A 23,989-nucleotide genomic window follows, 5' to 3' on the forward strand; every position below is an offset into this window, starting at 1 on the left:
TCTCAGAAAAGGCATCCCAGTACTTAAATTTTTATCAGATGTTAACTTGTTTCTTTTGTAGAAATGCTTTTCTTTCTGTTGGCAGTCTGCATTTTATATTCTCTCTATTTCAGTCATCATTTGTTTAGCTGTCCAAATGACAAAACTCACCTAATTCCTATAACACAGCCAGACTGAATTTTACTACATTCCATTACCCTAGTTTTTCTTCTGTTGATGTCAGTGTGAGTCTTGTGTCAAAGTACTATCTATTCTATTCGAGTGCTCTGTCTCTGGTAGATTTACAAAGTCACAGGCAAATCTCAAAGTTTTTACTAATTCTTCCTCAACTTTAATTACCTTTCCAAATTTCTCCTTTGTTTCCTTTACTGTCTGCTCATTGTCCAGACTGGATAACATTGAGCATAGGCTATAACTGTGCCTCACTCTCTTCTCAACCACTGCTTCCATTACAATTGGTGTCGGTTTTCTGTATAAGCTGTAGCCAACCTTTCAGTCCGTGTATTTTATCCCTGTTACCTTCAAAATTTCAAAGACTGTTTTCAGGTCAGCATTGTCAAAAGTTTTCTGTTAATCTGCAAATGCTGTAAATGTAGGTTTACTTGTCTTCAACCTGTCTTGTAAGATAAACCAGTGTCAGTATTGCCTCACATGTTCCTAAATTAGTCTTTACCCAAGATGCTGTTCCCTGAGGTCTGCTTTTACCACATTTTTCTGTTCTTCTGTAGATAACTCTTTTACTTTTAAATTGGTCAATACATGCTGATAGAGCATTCATCTTTCTTTTCTGTAACTTGTGAGTGCACTTACAGGTTGTGAGTTTTGCACAACAAACTTCACTGCAGCAATAATTGCAAAACTGTTCAAAGCAAATTGTTGTACTTATCTTTCACTGCATGATCTCCCCCAAGTTGTGAATGTGTTGTTTGTTTACTTTCTAAGGACCTCTAAAATTTGCAGACTATGTTTAATGGACTCATTTGCCTCAAATAAAAACACAGGCCATAAAATTAGGTGCGTAGCTCAGTTTGTTCACTGTTAGATTAATATCTAACCAGTGTAATAAACTCCACCATTTTAAGTAATAATGTTCAGTAATTGTATGTGCAGTGTGTTTTTTACAAATGTGTCCTTACATTAAGGCATTCACTTTGCAAGTCTGTTTTTGCTTCAGACCTGTCCAATGTCACAGACATTGTATCAGTTTATCTACTACAATGTGATCTCCTAAAATAGGTATTTCTCAGAAACCAATATTAGCATTAAAATAGAGCAGATGTTAACAATTAAAAAAGCGTGTATGTTTCTTTAACATTTGATGTTTCATGTGCAGTGCAATTAATTTCACAGTAAAGATATAGTTTGAATTCTTGTGTTAATGATACAGATTAGTTGTTTTGAAAATGTAAATTATAATGCAATTTAAATGCTGCTTTAAATACCTGACATTGCCACTTGGAGAGCGATCACGAATTCAATGTAAAGAAAGCTTCAATAGGAAGTTTTTATTGCCTCGATGGCATGTAGGTACGCTGGGCTACTAGTTTTGGCTGGGCTGAGCTACCATCTTCAGATTCTCAGTGTACAGGTTATGAAATTGTGATCTGCAGTACTCTCTTTTCATCATGATCCCATTACAATGCTGCAAAAAAAATGTGCAGTATACCGCACAGCAAGATTTCATAATCTGTACACTGAGAATGAAAGATGGCAGCTTAGCCCTGCTAAAACTAGTAATCCAGTATACCTACATGTGATTAAGGCAATAAAAACTAAATAGCTGAAGCTTTCTATATGTTAAATTTTATTTATTTCAATAAATCCTTGATCTAGCAAGTTTGATAAAATGTGGAAGGTTTTCCAAATTCTCCAGCAACTAAGCCTTCTAGTGAGATACAAAGTCTTAAAAAGATAATTATTTCTTGGAACAATGTAATTTAGTAAATTATATACATAATCAGTTTCAGCATTGCTTCCATTTTTTGGTAAATTTGATGATCAGTTAAGAGTTGGGGTCAATAACAGACCAGACTGAGAAATATTGTGCTTTAAATTGCGTCAGTAATTATTGGTTTTGTTTTATTGTGTATTTTCAGCCATGGTAATTATTTTGGTTTGTAAACAAACATTACTAATCAGAAAAAACAATTTGATTGTCATGCTATTAACAGTAGGTACCACAGGTGTCATATATACAGTTGTTATTGTAATTGTACATGCTACTTGCTAAACTATGGTATAAAAATGTTAACTGAAAGTACAGATTTGCAGCACCTCACAATCTGGTGCTCAACAACAGACCCGGCTAAAAGATGAATTGGCTGATATAGTGTGTAAAGTGTTAAAAGTTCCGAGGTCGACATATTAATCTAGTGGTTCCACACCTGTGAAGTCTTTTACAGAATGTGATGTGAGAGTGTGGGTGGCTCTGGCTGTTGCAGAACTTCCTGCTGCGGGTGGCGTCGCACCCGGTGCTGTCGCAGGACCACCTGTTTGTCGGGTTCCTGCAGCAGGAGCAGGGCTGGAAGGAGAGCATCAAGGAGACCGGCTACCTGCAGCTGGCCGAGACTAAGCTCAAGGCCCTCAGCGTGTCAGTCCGCCTCCGTAACCCGGACAAGAGGTTCGAGGCCGTCAAGAACTACAGCAACGAGCTGCAGGTAACGTTCGTCTCCCTTACTAAATGAAAATTATAACCATCAATCTAAGTTGGCCAACCTCATATTGCAGCCTCAAGAAGTATGTTGGCAAACGGTGTTCAATGACTCGAAAAGATAAAAGTGAAGTAGGTAGTTATTTCTGAAGTATCCAGTTTAAGATAAGGTGTTGGCTTCTGCTTTTTCTTTGGGTCTTGATTTCTTCAGTTTTCTATGTCAAATTTAGCAAGATAATCTGCAAAAAATGGATTTTCAGGTTTCCTAGGCCCTCATGTATTCATTTCATTAAATAGTTGCAGGATAGTTTCTTATAGCTAATATTATACACAAGTAATTTAATATTTGTCCTGTTTATTGTAACAAGTGTTCTTCCTGATTTCATTGATGCAGATACCAACCTACTTTTATCAAAAATGGAAGAATATTTTTATTACTTCAAAATCTTCAAATCTTTTAGTAATATCAGATACAAATTTGTTACCATAAAGTAAGTTTCCAAAAGAACAAACTATATCAGTAATGAAAATTGTACAAAATTTCCCTCAGTAGTGATGATTTGCATGCAGGTAAAATTCTCAAAAGTGCTTCAACTTGATATGTATGTGTAATTAAAATGAATGACCTGCTAGTAACAAGCAAGAAGATTTTGGCTTTGTGCGGTTGAAATAGGCACACCAGATGCTAAACTAAAGTTACATATTTAGTTCAGACATTTTTCAGTTTTATTACAACCCCTACCTTTACTTTCCAAGCCTCTTTTTTTTTTAGGGCACTTGTGGTGCTACACTCACCTACCTACCTGCTCCCACCTCCCCTCTTACATGGTTACAGTTTCCACATGGGAAGAAGGAAGGATTGTTAGTATACTTCCATATGGACTCTAATTTCTCAGATCTTGCCATTGGGAGGAAGTACTACGTTGCCCGACTTCTCTTCGAACTTATACTCTTGGAATTTCAAACTAAACATCTTTTGATGCATGAATCCCATATAGCCATCTAGAGACCAGTTTCTTTTCACCTCCTCCTATTATTGTTTGTTGCTGTCATTGTTTATGAACACCAAAGGTGGAACTTGTCCAACAGTTATTTGTTGCTTGCAGAACAACCTGAACAGCCTGCTACGTGTGCGATCCAGAATGGCAGAGCGTCTGTATACAATCCACAAGTTGCACGCCAACTATGGCAGGGTGTTCTCAGAGTGGAGTGCCCAGGAGAAGGAAATGGGTGACGGGCTGCAGGTAATAAACTCTGTGTGTGTGCACACGCTCAATTCACTGTTACTTGGTTCTACACCTGTATTCTACAAGCCACCATCATATGCAGGGCAGAGGGTACCCACCATTCCATTACACATTCATTTCTTCCCATTGTATTCACATATAGAGCATTGCCCCAGGCGGCAATCTCAGGGGGTGCCAAATTCATATTCTTGAAGGAGAAAGCCTTGTTTCACAAAGCGCTTAGCGTCCATCACACATTGATCTATTGGTTATTAATGATTTTGAAATGCATCCCTGCTTGTTTCTGAACACAGTTGATTATAAACTAATCACAACTTGATTTTTGAATATGTGGATAGTGCACATGATGTCTCTGCCAGGGGAATCTCCGTTGCAGCAAGAAATATAAAACCTCCCACAAACAAAAGGGCACAGAGCTATATGAGCCGAGTCGAACAAATCTGAATGGGTGAATGCCAATTGCTGTTTATTTATGTGGTTGATTGGGTGTGTGAATAAGTGGTGCTATAAGAATAAGTGGTTCTATAATTCTTAGTGAAATCCATAGATTCAGACTACAAGTGGAAATAATGACTAACCGGAATAATGGGTAATAAAGAGTACATGTTATCTTCTCGGTGTATCAAAGAAAATGAAATTTTGAAAGAAAATTTTAGCAAAACTCTACACTACCAAGGGGAAGTTATACAGTCCCCAGTTTGTAGCCGCTTAAGTTCTATTCTCAGAATATCGGAAAACATGTTACATGAACACATAATAATGCCTAACTGGAGAATAAACACAGAATAACTGAACCGTTGATTCTGGCAGGGTTAGTGAATGTAACTAGAGAACTGGCAGCAATAGTTACAGAATAGGTGATAACAAGATTGTTTGTTAGAACAGGGAAGAAGAAATTGGGACATCACACAAATTATATGGAAGAATATTACAATTTAAGATTTATATAAAAATTCCTTACGTCAACTACTTCCTGATCTCGTGCTTGAGAAACTGGAGCGTGTAATTGGAATGTGAAGCTCTTTCATAAAATAAAACTTTTTGCTTGTAATAGGCCTAATAGGCATTTGATATTGGTGCTTTGTGAATCATATTCTGTTCATGTTATTTATGTAAATAAGGTAGATGAAAATGACATTTCTGCCAAAACAGTCTCACTTATTTGGCATGTGTTAAGATTGCTGCAATATTAGAAAGGCCTGTTTTGTTTTACCCAGCAGACAGTGACAAAATAGACGTAATCAAATTGAGAAATCACACCAGTCTTATGTATTAATTGTATTAATAGCTTTTTCAGTATTAGATGGCGACATTTTGATTTTTCATGTAGCAAAATGTTTGACGAACTTTGAGGTAATAGACTCCTTTGCAGAAAGAAAAGCATGCCATGTAAAGCTTTAGCAAGATTAGAGAAAAACTGCTGAGACCTAAGGATTGAATAATGTGTACTGTCTTGCCTAACTCTCGTCTTTACAGGGTTTATGTTTCTTATATTTAATTATGTGTCACAGAAAAGAGAAAGTTATTAGCTAATAGGCAATAAAGAGTGCAAATTTTCTAAAGAGAGCTTAATCTCCTAGTCACAAATAATACCACACAGTATTAATTGTAAGTTTTTTTAAATTGTCTGACTGGGAGCAGGAGAGGCACCACAGGGCATTTTAATTTCCACTGTCCTGTATATAAGTTTGATGGCTTCCATTACAAAATATACATATTTGAATTCCAAATAGCAAAATACTGTGACAAATGATAGAATGCGGTCTGAAGACACATGGCACTGCACTTTGGCGCACTTAAGACCACATAACATCTCTTACATTTCCTCGAACACATACATTTTGTATATCAGACATCTTCAGAAAGATGTGCACTACAAAATGAACATATTTTAAAAAAACTGATTTTTTAAAAAAAATTGTGTGTCATTTTTCGAGTAGGAGTTTTTGCCCTGGTTTGGAAATATCACAGATCCAGGGCTGGCGCCACCTGCAGTAAGATCACATTCAGAACAACCTCTTGGTTGGTTGAAAGTTATTTACTTTTGTTGTGCCCAAATCGCTGAAACTTTTTCCTTGTAATTTTGTGGCATATATGAAAATACTCTTATGCATGTAAACAAATATCAGAGTAAAAAGGGAACTCGTAGAACTGATGTGAAGGGTTGATTTGCCTGTTCATAAGAAGTTATTATTTGAAAAAGTTGTACAGCATTATGGCAGCATGGAAGTTGAATTTGGCAAAGGTTTTGATACATTTTTTTATACAATCCTGATGACTAATAGAATCAATAGTCTGACTTATTTCTGGTCAGTTTGGCCCATTGCAATTGTAATGTGGTGTTACAGTACAGGCACTGCAAGTAAGAGATCGAATGTCACACGAGATGTGCTTTTGACTGTCATTACACCTGGCTCATTATTGATTAACTTACTGCACTCCCTTTGGTAGAGGGAGAAACAGAGCTGGAGCGACAGTTGAGGATGGACAAGTTGACGGATAAGTTCAAGAAATATAATCTCAAAATAAGTGAAGCCGAAACAGTAGTAATGGCACAAATACAGAATGGCGGTTGCCAAGAATTGAGCAAGGTAATTCCTCCACAGGAAAATTTGGAAATGTCTACCTAGCTTGAACGTGTAATTTCTTGACACAATCTATCCATGAAAGAGGTTACAAATAAGATTCAGAAGAGCTCAAATTTCTGGCAACATGTTGTAGATGTCTTGTATGAGATGCAAAGGTTCTGAGAAAAGCAAAATCAGTTATGTAAAATACCTGTTATAAACCAGCCCAAATTTATTCTATACAAACAGTCACTCTCACAAAGAGTGACTTATTCTGACTACAAACATTTAAGATGAAGTTCTGAGGTTTACAATACAGAAAACAAAACTGGACAACTTAAGAGGTGAGAGAGATGGCTGGCATTAAGACAGTGCTACTAGAACAAATGACAGTATCTAGACTCAAGTGGTTAGGACACACATTAAGGACAGAACCAATGAGGATAGCCCAAGTAAATCTGTAGAAAAGTTGAGGAGACTCCGTGGGTGGGAAGACCAAAGGAATGATGGACCGACATTATCAAGACGGAGAACAACAACACTGGATGATGTCGACAGTAGGAGTTATCTAGATAGGGAGATATGGAGGTGGCATGTGCACACCACCTGTGAGTCTGGAACTATGTGGTGGTGGTGGTGGTGGTGGTGGTGGTGGTGGTGGTGGTGGTGAATGTGAATGTGAATGTGATCTCACTCCCTTGTTTAGAAAAGGGAAAGTGTGCAGTACCCATGAAGGCAGATTTTAATTGTTTTAATGTTGAAGAAACCACTTTGAAAATAACATTAAGTCATGTACTGTGAAAAGTACAACAAATTACTGTTTTTTTTCTGATAACTAATTTTCGCTCTGACTGTATCCCAATGCATTTGGTTTTGATGGTGCTGGACCACTTTGATAGTTTTAAATATGTACTACATAAAATTGCAGAAAGCTGGGCACTACCTAGACTCGTACGCGGCAGGCATCGACATCCCCCTGGAGGAGGAGGAGGTGTTCGCAGACCAGCTGAAGGAGTACCTGTTCTTCGCAGACGCGCTGCAGGCGGTGTGCGGGCGGCAGGAAACACTGCAGCTGCGGCTGGAGCAGGCAGAGGCGGCGGCCGGCGCTCTAGTTGCAGAGAAGGACAGCGTGCAGAAAGGTGGGCTATCTATACTCTGCAAACCACCGTGAAGTGCGTGGCAGAGGGTACATCTCGTGGTACCAGTTTTCAGGGTTTCTTCCTGTTCCATTCATGTATGGAACACGTTCAGGCTACTACCTGCATTATCCGTGACAGAACCAGTGTGATCAATCCATTTCATTTCCCTGCATAGGGTTACACCTGGGTATTTGTACGAGTTGGCTGATCCCTACTGTGACTCACTGATATTACAGTTATAGGACCAATTTTTTTTGTTTTGTGAAGTATACAATTTTATATTTATGAATATTTAAAGCAAATTGCCAGTCGTTGCACCACTTTGAAATCTTATTGATATCTGACTGAATATTTATGCAGCTTTTCTCAGACAGTATTTCATTACAGATAACTGCATCATCTGCAAAAGGTCTGAGGTCACTATTAATATTATCTGTGAGGTCATTAACATAAGACATGAACACCAGGGATCCCAACACACTTCCCTGGGACACACCTGAAGGTACTTCAACATCTGATGTCTCTACAGCCAACGCAATATGCTGCATCATCCCTACCAAAAAGTTGTCAGTCCAGTCACGAATGTCATTTGATAACCCATATACTTTTGGCAATAAGTGTAGATGGGTACTGAGTCAAATGATTTTCAGAAATTGAAAAATACTGCATCTGTCGGACTGTCTTGGTCTAAAGCTTCCAGTATGTCATGTGAAAATGTGAGAGTTGGGTTTCACATGATCAGTGTTTTTGGAATCTATGTTGCTTGGCATGGAGGAGGTCCTTCTGTTGGAGTACCTCAGTATGTTTGAGTTCAGAATATGTCCTAAGATTCTACAACAAATCAATGTCAAGGATATTTGGCGGTAGTTTTGTGGATCTCTGCTACTACCTTTCTTGTAGATGTGTACGACCTGTTCTTTCTTCCAATTATTGTGTGTATCCTTTTTGTGTGAAGGATCTAAGGTAGACTGTAGTTAGAAAAGGGACTAACTCGACCACAAATTCAGCATGGAATCTGACAGGGATTCCTTTGGACACTGGGGCTTTGTTCAATTTTAACAATTTTAAGCTGTTTCTCATCAACCACTGACACTAATACTTATTCTGTTCATCTTTTTGTGGTATGAAGAGTTAAACTGGGCAATTCTCTTGGGTTTTCCTTTATAAACGAACATTTGAAAATGGAATTAAGCATTTCAGCTGTTGTTATGCTACCCTTAGTTTGTCCCATTTGCTAGGGACTTGACACTAACCTTGGAGCCACTAAAAACCTTTACTTCCGAAAAGGTGCAGTAGTGTAACGTGTAAAATCCCTTCTATTTAAGAAACAGTTGCAGATATTGAAAGCTTTTTCATATGCAGAAGGGTGTGCAATTGTGTTATGTGTTTAATCATATTTAACTTGTGTAACAACAAAGTTATTCAAGCAAACATGTTTTTTAGTCATGAGACTTCTATTTTTAATATTTTTAAAAAGCCCTCAAAAAGAAGAATACAGTGATTTTTCTGTTTGTTAATGCTGACATCGAATGACATCCTTGCACATAGGTTTTATAGGTGTCAACAGGAAGAGGCGAAAAAAACTCAATCGTATGTGCTTGTTGAACATGCAGTTAGGTGTGTGGCCTCGTTAACAGTACACCCCAGACGACTCACAACTCTTTGGAGACTTCATGCTTGGCTACCACAGGTCTCCAGCCTTCGCAGCACTTCTTCCTTTTCCAAGTGTGTCTATCCTTCTACTATTCTTTTTCCCCTCTCTTGGGGAACATGACGGGAATATTTTTGGGAATGTGTTCTGAGATTCTAGTGGCCAGATTTCAGGAGAGACTCTCACCTGCTTTTTCTTTCTTTCTTCGTCCTGTCTCCTACCCTTCCTCCGCTTTGGCATTTGAGGTTCCTCTATGTTTCTTCTTCCTTTCTGTTCGCTCCAGAAGGCCAGCCCACACGTTTGATGCACAACAGGTGACTGGATGACACAAAATTTCCAGCCCCAGGTGGACAGATAAAGTTTGCACATACGCCCTGGTATAGGCCAGGTGGTGGAAGAGGTGATTGCCTGAGCTGTTACCTTCCCAAATTGCCAGTTGGTCCCTCTGTGAGGAGTTCAGGAGGTGTGACCTGAGGTGTGAACAATCACATGAGGCGGGTGAGCCCCTCCTCTCTGAGGAGCAAGGTGGGGAGTGGGTGGAGCCTGTCGCAAGGAGAGCACCATCGGAGATGTTGTCAATCATTGGGATTTTCTCATAGTGGGTCAATTACTATCTCAGTCTACATCTACTAAATGTAAACAGAATGAAGCTAGATTCAAAGAATCTCCTAGCTGCACCTCAATTCCTCATGGTACATACTAAAATAGGTCAATCCTTTGCTATGATTAATCCATTTATCATTCAGGAAAGTGTTGATGCAATTGCAGGCCTCTGAACTTCTGCTCTTGTTTACATAATGGAATTTTGCCTCTGGAGACCAATTGTGATTTTCAAATGCAACAACTGCTTGCAGCTTCACTCCTCCAGGCTATCCTGTTTGTGTCAAGGCCCATCAGACCCTGTATTCTTCGCGTGGTGTTATTTACACCCTGTTGCTTAATGGTCTGACCGAGGGAGAAACCCAAACTTACCTCTCTGATCGGGGTGTTACTGCAGTCAGCTGGGTAATGAGAGAGGTTGATGCACACTTAGTTCCTATAAACACTCCTTTTCTCATGTTTTGGTAGAGTAGTGTTTCCATCAAAGATCAGAGCAGGTTATGAAGTCATCACGGTCTGACTGCAAATCTGACGATGAGCTGTTGCCAATGTCGACATTACAACCACACTCACATGTCCTATCGAAACACTGCCTCCTCCACACTGTATCAGTGGCAATGGCGACCATGCAGCCTCAGCCTGAGAATGTGCTTGGCCATTTATCTCGATGAGTGGGCTGTCTAGGAGATCCAGGTAAGGAAGGAGTATCTTACCCTATCACCCACAAGTTGTTGGCAAGTCAAGAGCCCTGCATTTTACCGTCTGGCACCTACAGTATTGTTTGTGTTATGCCTTGCTCCAAGAATGACATGGCCGTACAGACATCCGACCTCAAATTCAGTATTGCAGTTGTAAAGTCGCCCAGTATCATGGCAGCATCCTTGTCGCCCTCTCGTCCTCTTCCTCCTTCTCCAGCTGTTCAAAAAGCCACCAAACCGTTGCCCCTGACAGTGAAATCACCTGCTTCACAACCAGCACGCTGGAAAGGGCAAAAGGAATGCTCCCGTGAAGACTTCTTACATCCCTCCATCCAACAGCATCTGAGTCTTCATCTGCCAACTGCAAAGGCTGCAAGAAATAAAACAAAGATATCTTCTCCTTCCCTAACTCTGTAATCCTCTTAAACAGTGTTGCCCCATAATACCCTCACCTGTCCAACCTCCATTTTTCTGCGCTGGAATCCGCAGGCTGACCTAGAGAGAATGCCTCCATAGATCTCGTGGAACAGGATTCTCCAGCCTCTTTGTCCTGTAACAGTGAGTCTTTGAAGACTGGCACTTGGCAGCCGCCAGAGTTAGGCCCAACAGGGAGGAATTATTGCTGCTCTTGGAATTGCAGTGTCTGCTTGCTTTCTACTTTGAAGAAACAAAAATTGCATCCTCATGACTGTTTTTACCTCTCACATTTGCTTCAGGTCCATCTTGATCTTCCCCCAGAGAACGGCATTCTGTCTTGTGGGGGAGTCATGCTGCTCATACGGGATGATGTTCATAGTCAAATAACATCACTGAACACCTGGCTGCAAGCTGTTGCAGTCTGCATTTTCCTGCCTCACTTCACCTTTTCTCTTTATTATGTCTATACCCATCCGTCATTTGGTGCCGCCAGGACAGACTTCCTCCATCTTATTGGTAAATTCCCTCACCCCTTTTTGCTGCTTGCTGACTTTAATGCACAGCATCTGCTTTGGGCCCGTTCCGGAACTTGTTCGAGAGGTTCTCTCTTGGCTGCCCTACTCCATCAACTCAACCTCATTGTCTTGCACTGGAGCACTAGTGTTCCTTTCAGACTCCACGCATACCTGTTCCCAAATGGACCTCTTGTTCTGCACTGCCTAGCTTGCCAGTTGTCTGGAGTGGTATGTTATGTCCGACACATACTCAAATGACCATTTCCCGTGTGCTATCCATTTGCTGATTCCTACACTATCAATATGTAAACTGAACTGGCAGCTTTCTATGGCCAACTGGAGGCTTTAGTCCTCCCTGGTGACCTTCAATGAGCAATTGTGATCAGGTAGAACACCTTTCAAACATTATCCTTACAGCAGCAGAATGTTCCATACCTCGCACTTCATCTTTACCGCACAGTATCCCAGTCCCAAGGTAAACTGAGGCATGCTGCAATGGGATTCGTGTGCGGAAACATGCTCTCCACATTTTTAACTGTCATTGTATGATTAGGAACTGTATTTGTTATAAATAGTTGTGTAGGCAGTGTCGTCACATTCTTCAGGACAGCAAAATAAGGGAACTGGATTTAATTTACTAGTTCTTCTAACAGTTTCACTCCTTCCATCGTGTGGGGCAACCTCCGATGGGTTTCTGGGGATGAGATTCGTTTCCCAGTTTCTGGTCTGACCATCAGATATTGTCATTGTGGCTCCTATTGCTATCTCCAACATTTCAGGCTGCTATTTTGTGGAGATTCCGAGCTCCACCAATTACCACCCCGCCTTCCTCCATCAGAAACAAATGGAGGAGGCTCAGGTGACACCCTTCTCCTTTCATAATTGTGAATGCTACAATACCATCTTTACTGTGACGAATTTAGATCATGCTCTCACTTCTTCTCGATCTTTGTCCTTAGGGCTGGTTAACGCTAACATTCAGATGTTGCAGCACCTTTCTCTTGCAGTCACTTTCTCCTTCACACATACAATCGCATTTGGGCAGATGGCACGTTTTCCCAGGTGTTGGCATGAAACCAGTCCCATACCCATGCATAAGCCTGGTAACCCTTCCCTTCAAACTACCACTGTGTTTGCTGGAGGACTGGTATTCCACATACTCTACATGCGGGGCTTCTTAGGCTGCCTGCCCTGTTACTTTCAGGAATTTTTAAATGACGGAGGTTTCAGGGTGCGTGAGAGTTCGGCCTTGTTGGACACTTTTATCCAGGAAAGCGGGGTGCCTGTGGGCTCTCGTGAACATCGTCCCCTTTTTGCTGTAACTATTGACCCTATTATGACCTGTTTCCCACAGGGCATCTCCAGGTCCCTTTTCATTCATGACCTTGCAAACTACACAGTTCTCCACGGATGTGTCTCCTTGTGTGATGTCTTGAGCAATGGCTCGATCATCTTTTCTCGTGGAGTATTGAAAGTGGCTTTCTCTTTTCCACTGAAATAACTGTTTGTATGAATTTCTGGTGACACAATGGTTACACCGTCTTTACATCTTGAGCACGTTGCTTTTCTGTTCGCTGAAACTACGAAATTCCTGGGATCGTACTTGATAGAAAACTCTGTTGGTGCTCCCACTGTTTTTCCTGGCTGCCCTCTGTACATTGTTTCTCAGTGTTCTACATGTCCTAAGTGGTAGTTTGTGGTGAGCAGATCGGACTGTCCTCTGTTTGTGCCGATCCCTTGTCTGTTCAAAACTAGACTACAGATGTTTCATTTATGTATCTGCACATCTGTCCATATTTTGCAGTCTTAATACAATGCACCATTGTGGAATCTGTATGGCCACCGGTGCTTTTTGCACTAGCCCAGTTGAAAGTCTCTATGCAGAAGCGGCAGAATTAGTGGCATCATTTTCTCCTCAGTGGATACTCGTGCCATTTGTCATGCTCAGCCACCCATTGTATGCTATCTTTTTTGATGACTCCCATGACCACCAGTATGGGGCACATCCTTCTTCTCTGTTACTTTCTGGAGATTGCTTTTGGGTATTCCTCTAGCAGCTTAATTTCACTCTACCTGCCATCTTCCTGGTGGATGCGAATGCTTCACTACCTTGGCTTCGTGTGGTAGCCCATGTTCAGTTTGGACTTCATTTGCTTCCAAAGGAAACTACTCTGGATTTAATATATCACCATAAGTTTCTCGACCTTCGCACAGAAGTTACCAATAGTACCTTTGTGTACAATGATGGCTCTGACTGACCATGGTGTTAGGTGTGCCTTCATCATTGGAACCGACAGTATTCAGTATCAGCTTCCAGGACACTTCAGTATTCACAGCAGAACTCTTAGCCCTCTATCGGGCCACACAGTTCATCCAGTGACACAGACTCTGTTGTATGCTCCAATTATCTCAGTGCCCTTCAGAGCCTCTGTGCTGTACCACAGTCCACCCCTCAGTGCAACAGGTTCCAAAAAGCTTCCACTTGCTCGCTGTTGAGGGAGTCACTGTGATGTTGATGTGGGTTCCTGGTCACATCAGTCTGGTGGGAAATGGGCTGCTACCAAGGCTGCAGTCGTCCTATTGCAGCCCACTAGCTCTTCCATTCCTTCCGATAATATCCTTTTTGCCATCTTTCAGCAGTTGGTGTCACTTTGGTGACACTACATGTCTTCCCTTCAGGGGAACAAGCTCCGGGGTATTAAAACTCTCCCAGCAATGTGGCTGACCTCTGTCCTCTCACCACAAGGGGATAATTTTAACTAGGTTGCATATTGGGCACTGTCGTTTTAGCCCTCGCCATTTATTAGGTAGTGATCTCCCACCACTAGGTGCTCATTGTTGTCCTTTGATGGTTCACCACTTACTGACCGAAAGCCCTTTTTTTGAATGCTTACATTCTAGTGTGTGTTTGCCGCCTGAGTTGTCAGCTGTTTTAGCGAACAACTTGCAGGCTGTCAACTGTGTTTTACTTTTTATCTGTCTGTGACAAAGGGATGTCGATTGTGTTCTACCTTTTATTTGTCATAGCATTATGACAAAGGACATTTAATCTGTAGTTCAGGACCTTCATTGTCTCTATGGCATATTTTGTGGACCTTTTTCCAAGAAGAGGTCCTAGTTCTTAGCTCTTTCCATCCCTCGATTGGGCTTAATGTGTAGTCCCCTTTAACTTCTTTTTCATATTAAGTGCTCTAAGGTTCTGATATGGGAGCCTATGATCTGTTGTTTTTGCACCCTAAAACAAAACGAAACAAATGAAACCCTAACAGTAATAGAAAACAGTGACACCTTACAAAATGGCTTCCGATAAAATCCCAGAGGGCAGTGTGGGAGTGCTCACAAAGTTGTTTGAAATAACGTGCTAGTACCCGAATATTGAACAAGAGTTCTTTGGGATCGTGTTAAAACGAACATTTAGTAAAAGAAGACAAGCACACTTCGAGCGAGGATTTTTCTGATCCAGATTGTAGTTGTGCCACAGTGTTAGTGCACTGTAGTACTGTCACCCTCTTTGTCGTCGATGTCAGTCTGCACCATTTCTGTTGTACACCACCTGGTTACCACTGTACAATGTTACAGGTAAATCGAGCATAATCTCACGGCTGTTCGGTTCGGTGGACACGGACGAGGTGAAGGAGCTGAAGGTGAGCCTGTTGGACCAGAGGCTGCAGGAGGGCCAGAGCAGCGTGCGGCACGCGCGTGAGGAGCTCCTGTGAGTGCTGTGGTGTGGCTTTCCCTTCCTGAAAAAATATTGCTTTCCAGTCTTTGCTATTGTGGGTCACTAAAATTTAGGCATCGGGCCGATTGACGAGTGGCGGAGCTCACATTGTATATTCTCAAATTTTATCAAGGTTAGACTCCTTGCTCAAATTACTTAGTGTTAACCTGTGGGCATGTATACACATCCTGGTATGCCATTCCCCATGTGTTGTGGCTGTGTGTACATGTGCCACTTGGGTTTTGCTATAGTGCAATGGACGCCCTAATGTGTCCTGAGATGCTGATCTCTCACAGTTGCAAATGAATTATTTCCGTATCTCGGCAAATAAAAAAGTTTTGAGTATCTATCATATAACGTGTACCATATTTACTCGAATATAAGCCCCACATGAAAAATGAGACTCAAAATAAGGGAATAAAAATTTTCCCGAATCTAAGCCGCACCTGAAATTTGAGACTCGAAATTCAAGGGGAGAGAAAAGTTTTATACCCCACCTCCAAATCGAAACAAAGTTGGTTCATTGTAATATGAGACACAATAAGTGCTGTTCTCTTCGTCATAGGTGTTTACGCCACTCTAAGCTGAAAATGCATTACTGTACTGTGTCATGCATTGTTTGTCGCATTCTGATGGTGAGTGAGTGTTTACATGTCGCTGCTTGCGGCATGGCTTGCTTTTGTGCGTGCTACCGCTGCTTACAATAAAAAAAGAGAGGAATTGTCTCATTACCGAAACAATGGCAAGAGACTGCTATTTGTTGTTACTTACACTGCTACTTTCTTTGATAATGATAAAAAAGAACCAAATAATAGACTGTGTATGATGGATGATGTTCTGAATGAGAGTTTAGCAAAAATTTTTCTCCGTTTGAAAATCTTTGCAGACGCCTCTTTAGTACATTACATTCTGCACAGAAATTAGTCATCTTAGATTTAAAAATTTAGTCAACTGCCGTGCTTCATTTCTGACTGTGTCATTATTAGGCATAAGAATAATACGAATATAAACATGACATGATATGTATATTCTTCCACGTTTGCTGTTGTCTCACTCTAATTTCGTAGTTTATTAGGCAGACAGGATTTAAATGAGATATCAGCAAACATGAAAAGATACATGGCAAAATGTTTGTATTTGTATTATTCTTATGGTGAAGAGAATATTGCATGTGATTCACAATTCATAAAAGTTCCTATTAGCAACCATCTCTTCTCACAGGTAGGAAAAAATTCGGAATGTAGAGTTGACCATATTGACACGCATCCCAAACAGTCTTGCCTGTCGGATTTTCGTAGTACATTGAAATGCTGCTACATTCAAAGATGAACAATACGGAATTTGTATTTACTTCATTGGATAATGTGGTTTTTTTTTTACCTGACGCAGAGGTTTTTGCGCCAGCATTTATCGTTGGGCCTGCAAAGCATGCCTGTGTAGCGCTACATATATTCGACGGCAGAAGTTAGTTGTGACGGCACCTACCAACATTTTTCAGAACTTCTGCTTACTTTGCACTCGATTTTAAGTCGCAGGCAGTTTTTTGGATTACAAAAACGGGAAAAAAAGTGTGGCTTCGATTCAAGTAAATACGGTATGTCTCATTGCGTGCTATCATTTGCAAAAAACCACATTTTAATATCTAGAATTGTTCATGTGAGATAACAGTTGTTATGAATATGATTCTTGATGGGTGCGTCATACACCACTGTCCTTTGGATACAAAACCTAATAAAGTGAGAGCAAATGAGGTACCACTCTGCTCTCAATTTTAAATGAAATTTCAGTATCTTATCTACATTTCATCCACTGCAACATATGAGTTAAAATCAACAGAACAAAAAGTTTACTCTGTATGATTGTACATTTTTAAAATATCATACAGTATTTTACTTAATTTGATGCAGCGCAGTAAGTATGATGGATAATGAAAAGAGATTCAATTCTTTATCAGGTACAGATATTGGACTGTAAGATATGCAAAAATCAAATTTTTTCACACGATAGTTTTTGAAAAATCGGATGATAAATATTTCAAATTGGCCGTAATGCAGGCTCCCAGTACAGCCATAACAAAAATCGCCCTCAGCTCAAAATGCAGAGAGCACATCTGTAGCGGCAAAGGGATGAATGAGAGGAAAACTTGAAAGAGCAACTGTTTTAGAATTTAGTTTTCCTATACCTTGGATTTGTTTCCAGAATGGTAAAGGATGCCTGTAAGTTTGTTTAAATCAATTACTAGAGAAATGAGATTATTAGTTCTCTAAAAATTTATCATGAGGTTGCAAAACTTTATAGTAGATTTTTAAAGATTCACGCTCATCTGAGGCTGTTATAAGGGTGCACCAGCTGATGACTTTAATTTAAATACAGTAAAAGCTGACCTGTCTGTAGTGATGTGTATAGCCTCAACTCTTAATGCACTTGGCATTATTGTAAATATAAATTTCACTGAAAATTAATTAATTTTGAAAATTATCATAATTTATTGTCTGTCATATATATTGGTTACTGTTTTCAGTACTGCATGCAAGAATTATTTAACCATGCTTTAAGCCACCTTCCAGAGCATACTGACACTATTGTTATTGATCTCTACTGTTATGTTAATATTTGGTTCAGCCAGTGTGACCTGCTCGCATAGGTCCTTCCTTTAAGTTGGTCCCAAAGAAATAAATTTGGACAACTTGGATGCCATAACTTTTAGAGATGATTCAAATGCCAGATGACTTATCCACAGGCATGAAACCAAATGTTGTCAGTGAAGAAAATGCAGTCCAATTCTATTATTCCAAATGTTAAATGAATGACAGAAACTGTGAACAGTAAACTAGATAGTTTTCTCTATCCAGCTCTTTCAATTTTTGCACATTAAGAATGATACATACACAAAATTTTAACATCTGCTTTGGTTTCTGAGCAGTACTGTACAAAACCTGAGACAGGGCTGATAGTCTTATCAAGCTTTTTGAAGGCGAACACAGCATCACTTCTGTCACCTCAGCCAGTTTAGCGTCCACCCAAAATGTCCTGTCCTCCAGTTCTCTTCTTGTTGGCAACTGATCTTCATCCCCATAAATGGGTGACTAATCTCGTTGTTGAATTGTTTGGCATTGTGACATCTGGTTGGTTCCCACAAAATGCACCTACAACACGCACATATAAATGACTGGCAAAATACAGTTAAACAATGAAAACTAGTTGCTCTTGGAAAATCAGCATGTGTACTAAGCATTGAGTTTCCAATACTATAGCTGTTGCATAAGCTGTACCTGTTACATTGCAATCTTTATTTACGGGCAAACAACAGAAAATTAAGGATGGAGTGTACAAATAAGCTTTTGACCAACAAGGCCTTTGTCAAATATACACACACACACACACACACACACACACACACACACACAAATGAAAGTCACCCTGTGGCAGCCAAACCTGGGGCAGGTGTGTGTGTGTGTGTGTGTGTGTGTGTGTGTGTGTGTGTGTGTGTGGGTGTGGTCGGTTGAACAATTGCAGCTCCTGTGTACAGGCACATTTATTTTCACGATCATGACTTTTTGATCACACTGTGTATATGAAATGTTTTCAGTCTTACCCTTGATGCAAAAACTCGTAATGCAGTGCTAATCCGTACTGTTGTTCTGTACTGTAATAATCCCTCCACTTGCGCTAGCTGTGCAGCAGTTCAGAAAATTGCCAACGAAAGGAAAAGTTCACCACTTCAGCTTAGTGTGAGTGCTATCAGTATACTTCAAAGGGAAAACTCTGTTACAAGGAAAGTTTAATGGCCTTTGCAGTTTCGTTTGTTTTGAGGACGTGGGTGACGTGCCCTGAAGGACTTCCCGCTGTTTTCTGTCCCCGTGGCTGGTTACACAGTGTCCATATTTAATTTTTTTAAACAAACAATCCTTTTTGTTAAAACAAGTCTTAAACTTCTCACACCATTATGAATTATGATAGATTGCTACTCACCACATAGAGGTGGTGTTGGGCAGCAAATGGGCACATTTGTAAGTCCATCCCAGATTTTCCTTGGTTTGATTTCCTCACAACATGATAGATTTAATAAATGTAAGTGCTATTGTCATATCCTAACATATAGATGTCCTTCAGAAAATACTGTTATCCTCTGTAGTTGATCTGCTTTGTGTAACGCAACTCATCCAGTGCAAGTTTTTAAATTGGATGGCACTTTGGCTTGCGTGTCCCTAACCTTTCGCACATCATTTATATAGAAGAGGCTTCATGTTAGATTATATTCCTGCTTCTCAGATTGCTGTTGGAGTTCATCCACCGGCTTCATCAGTCTCATCCTGCCTTGTTACTGGACTGCTTCTAATGTCCTTGAAACCTCCCTGTAGACTAAAACTGTGGCCTGGGCGAGGTCTCTAACCAGAAGCCGCGCCTATTGAAGGCAGTACACTTACCAACTGCCTCATTATCTGACCTCACAGCTTCAGTTCTGTCATGTGCTCTTCTTTCCAAACTTAATAGAAGCTCTCCTGCATATCATGCTGGACCAGTACCCGTGAGAGAAAGCATATTGCAGTGAAGTGCGATCTTAAGCTTTCCCAGCAAATAGATTGGTTGTGTTTCTGTCATGGCTCTTGCCACGTGCAATCTTTTATGAAACACGATATGTTGACAGCATACCTTGCCGTCCTCTTCAGGTAATACTTGTAGAATGAGCATCTATGCTACATGACATCTCCTTTGCACTCTGTGCTCCCCACCCCTTCCTGCACTTTGTAGCTGCAGGCATCGTCGGGTGGGGTGGTGAGGGAACACATGCACAGAATGGTGGATACAAACTATGGTTCCTCAGTACTTCTGCCCTCCTTTCGGGCACAGATGTCACTCTCAGCAGAATTTCAACTTCACCTGGCCGAGTGCTGGGTCTCGCAATTTTCTGAGAGTGAAGCCACTGTGTCTGTTGATCGGGTCAGCAGCCACTCATATTTTGACAGCCTCCTTTAAGAACACAATCCCAAAATGTTGAGGTCTGTCTTTAGCACTTTTGTTTGTTCAGACTCCACTGAGTCCCCTGTAGCTTTGCAGTGCCCCACAAACACAAACTTTGTCAGTTGCCCCAGTTTGGTGTGTCTCGTGTACTCCTGGCACCGTTCTTTGTCTGTGTGTGCAGTCTGCCCTATGTATGCTGGACCACATTTTCGCTGAATACGACAGACACCTAGTTTACAGAGTCTGTTGAAATAATACTGGATGGTGGCCTGATCAATAGATAATGGCTTCACTGTCACTGAAGTTTGGGATCCAGCATTTGGTCAACTAGTCACAATTTTGCCGCCGAGTGACATGCACGCCCGACAGGAACGGCAGAAACTCAGAGAGACCAGAGTTTGCACCCAGAATTTGGCAGTCACGTCTACCAACCATTGCATGCATTGCAGTATGTGGCCATATAGTGAGGGAAGGGAGGGGAATGATAAGAATATAAATACGGTGTGACGTAGCGAAAGACAGTCATTATGCAGGTATCACCTGAAGAATATAGCAAGCTGCACTGTTGAAATATTCTTTTGTAAACGACAGAACCTGACTGGAGACCTGAGGGAAATACAAATATATTGGAGAGAAATTATTTAACAACACCCTGCAGGCTGTTTCTCTGATGAGATTGAGAGTTGTGTCTGGATACCGTAATGGGTAAAGGCAAGGCCAGGTTGGGAGTCAGATCCCATTGTGGCACACAGTTGTAACATCAGGAAGTTCCCCCCTCAGCAAAAGTTTCATTCAACTTAATTCAGTCCTCTTGTACATCGTGGTGTGAGAGATATGATGTATCTCCATTTCTTTCCATCTTGTAGTGCTTTTTTTATTCCATCCTCTACTGTCTTTTTGGCAGCCCTCATCCTCATCTTCTCCCATTATCGTCTTCATTATCCTTGGCATCTTTCAGCATTTGCTGTACGTGTCTATACCATTTTAGTTGTTTCTTTTGGATAATCTTTTGTACGAACTTTACCTTTAAATTTCTATAAGGGTATGCGTTAAGACACAGATTCTTCTAGTTGTTTTCAGCAGCATTTCATGTCTGCTGCTTTTTTTGCGTTTGCTCCAACATTATCCATTATTCATAGCCATAGAATGAGACTGTCAATTTAGGATAACAGAAAAAAAAGTCTATAAACTGTAGGAAATTGTATCCTGAAGGAATGATGTAAGTGGGTATGCTTTACTTGGATGAACTTAAGTGCATAGATTAAAAATTTAATGTCTCTAACTCTAAATTTTTGTTAAGTACAAGGTACAGAAATAAATTTCCACTGCACTCACCATATAAGAAGAACCACTATTATATTAACAATTTTTGTATTAGTTGCAGAATGAAATGTAAATTATGATTTTTTTAAATGTTATATATATCTCTACTCATCTGATTCAAATTCTCACCTTGTTTTCTTAAAGTTTCTTCCTTAAAATGATAAACTTAACTGTTCAATGGTACTTGTTTAATAAACAACGTATCTGAAAAGTATGTAGCCTAAATTGTTTTGGGTTGTGTAATTGGGCACAAGCTTCCTGAAACTCACTGTTTGAACTCTCTTTGCATTGGTTACAGGGACTTTTCAGCAAATGCACTGAAAGATGTTGAGAGATTCCAGCAGCAGAAGGTGGCAGACCTCCGGGAGACGCTCGCTGGATACGTCATGCTGCAGATCAATGTCTGCCGAAAGGTGAGTGGTCATTTTCTGTTCCACTTAACCTAAGTGGAGGTGTTTGTTGTTTAAACTTGCTACTGGTTTTGACAGTTTTTGATTTTACTTAGGAACCCAGGATGGGGAATAAAACAATTTGGAAATAATGTCTGAAACTATTTGCGAAAGTTACCTCTTTCAAGTAAGGGCAAAGTGCATACAAACTAAAGATGAAATTAATATCTGACAACTATCCAGTGTAACTGTACTATCTGATCAGATACTGAATAATAGGTCAATATCTGATGGATACTGGATTTTCAATAAATTATGAAAATTTCACAAAATAACTTTATTTAATTCACATGTTACATATCGTCAGACGGGGTGATTTCGAACGGTTTTGTCATTATTTTGATTGTAACTTTCGTATATATTGTTAGATTAAATTGATTGTTATGGAAGTGGTAGGTATATTTATCTAGGGCAGTTAAATAAAGAGTCAGAAGTTACACCCATGGATTGGGGTGATTTCGGACACATGTGTTTTTTAAATCTGTCTGAAGTTACAGTATATAGAGGGCGAATTTGGACAGTTACTGCCTTTTTTTAATTCTACGTGCTTTTTATTTGATTTTGGTGACATTTTACACATTTTAAGGTAACCCTTTGTTATGAGTAAGTGATATGGAATGATATAATTAATTTTATATATTACAGATAAGTTTTTATTTTGCGAGAATTTAAATTAAAAAAAATTTTTTCAATTCTTAACTGAAATATTAGAAACAGACAGAAACAAACAAAGTAATTTAACTAAAAAGTCAAAATAATTTTTCTCACTCATCATTCTAAATTAATTTGCAAACACTTTATTTAAACAATTGTCTTAGAGTCTAAAGCACATCTTCTCGAAAAATGAACATTCCTCTCTTCTCAACTGGCATAGTAAGTATTCTCAAAATTTTCTGTTTTTGTGTTGTCTCTTCATTGGCGACATTAGGAAACACAAATATGCACTTTATTTTGTAGGGTTGATTTAGGTATACCATACAAATCACACACTTTTCTGTATGATAATTTACCGCTCTGAATATCACAAACAGCTTTATCTAAGAGTTCTGGGTCATAATTACACCATACTGTAGCACCTGTCCTGCTCTTATACGTTCTTGGCATTGTCCGAAATCATCCCCCCACAGTACATAGTTTTACAAAAACCGTCATTATTTTATAACTTTGAACGAGAAACTCGACTAACTGGTTTTAACACTGAGACTGTTCGTCAATTATTCACCTAGGGAAACAATTGACACAAAATAAGTTTTGGAAAGCGATAAATGCAATCTTGCACCTAAAATAACTGGCGCACGGACATTAAAATAAGTAACTCTTCGTTTCTATGCAGTGGCAAAGAGCAAATAAGCCATACTGTCCGAATTCGCCCCGCTGTCCGAATTCGCCCCAATTGACGGCACACTAAACAGTAAACATGAATGAAACCACTATGTCTTCAAATCAAAACACTATGTATTATTTATTTTATTAAAAATAAATTAGTTCACATGCTAGTAATATAATAGAGGGAAACATTCCACGTGGGAAAAATTTATCAAAAAACAAAGATGATGTGACTTACCAAACGAAAGCACTGGCAGGTCGAAAGACACACAAACATACACACAAAATTCAAGCTTTCGCAACAAACTGTTGCCTCATCAGGAAAGAGGGAAGGAGAGGGAAAGACGAAAGGATGTGGGTTTTAAGGGAGAGTGTAAGGAGTCATTCCAATCCCGGGAGCGGAAAGACTTACCTTAGGGGGAAAAAAGGACGGGTATACACTCTCACGCACGCGCACGCGCGCGCACACACACACACACACACACACACACACACACACACACACACACACACACACACACACACATATACAGACACAAGCAGACATGTCTTTTTGTAAACAAGAGCAGCTTCAGAGAAAAGTTTTTTGCTACATATGCTGTTGCAAGGTGCTGAAAGATAAATTTTGGCAAACTTTGCCAAATTTATGTACTGTGGTGCAGTGGCTAATGGTGTAGTTGTATAAAGGTAAAGATTTCAGTTGATTCAAACTGTATTCAAATGTCTC

General features: G+C 40.0%; 1 protein-coding gene across 2 annotated transcripts in view; it reads left to right on the plus strand.

The window, feature by feature from the left end:
* Positions 1-23,989, plus strand: part of LOC124552559 (sorting nexin-4-like) — a 77,781-nt gene that overhangs the window by 19,106 nt on the left and 34,686 nt on the right. For both annotated transcript variants that reach the window (XM_047126881.1, XM_047126880.1), the window contains exons 4-8: positions 2,442-2,657; positions 3,757-3,894; positions 7,393-7,603; positions 15,064-15,196; positions 21,786-21,900. In XM_047126881.1, the coding sequence (XP_046982837.1) occupies positions 2,442-2,657; positions 3,757-3,894; positions 7,393-7,603; positions 15,064-15,196; positions 21,786-21,900 (813 nt within the window). The remainder of the gene's footprint in view (positions 1-2,441; positions 2,658-3,756; positions 3,895-7,392; positions 7,604-15,063; positions 15,197-21,785; positions 21,901-23,989) is intronic.

The sequence above is a fragment of the Schistocerca americana genome, chromosome 10 (genome assembly GCF_021461395.2).
Source record: "Schistocerca americana isolate TAMUIC-IGC-003095 chromosome 10, iqSchAmer2.1, whole genome shotgun sequence".
Classification (NCBI taxonomy): domain Eukaryota; kingdom Metazoa; phylum Arthropoda; class Insecta; order Orthoptera; family Acrididae; genus Schistocerca; species Schistocerca americana.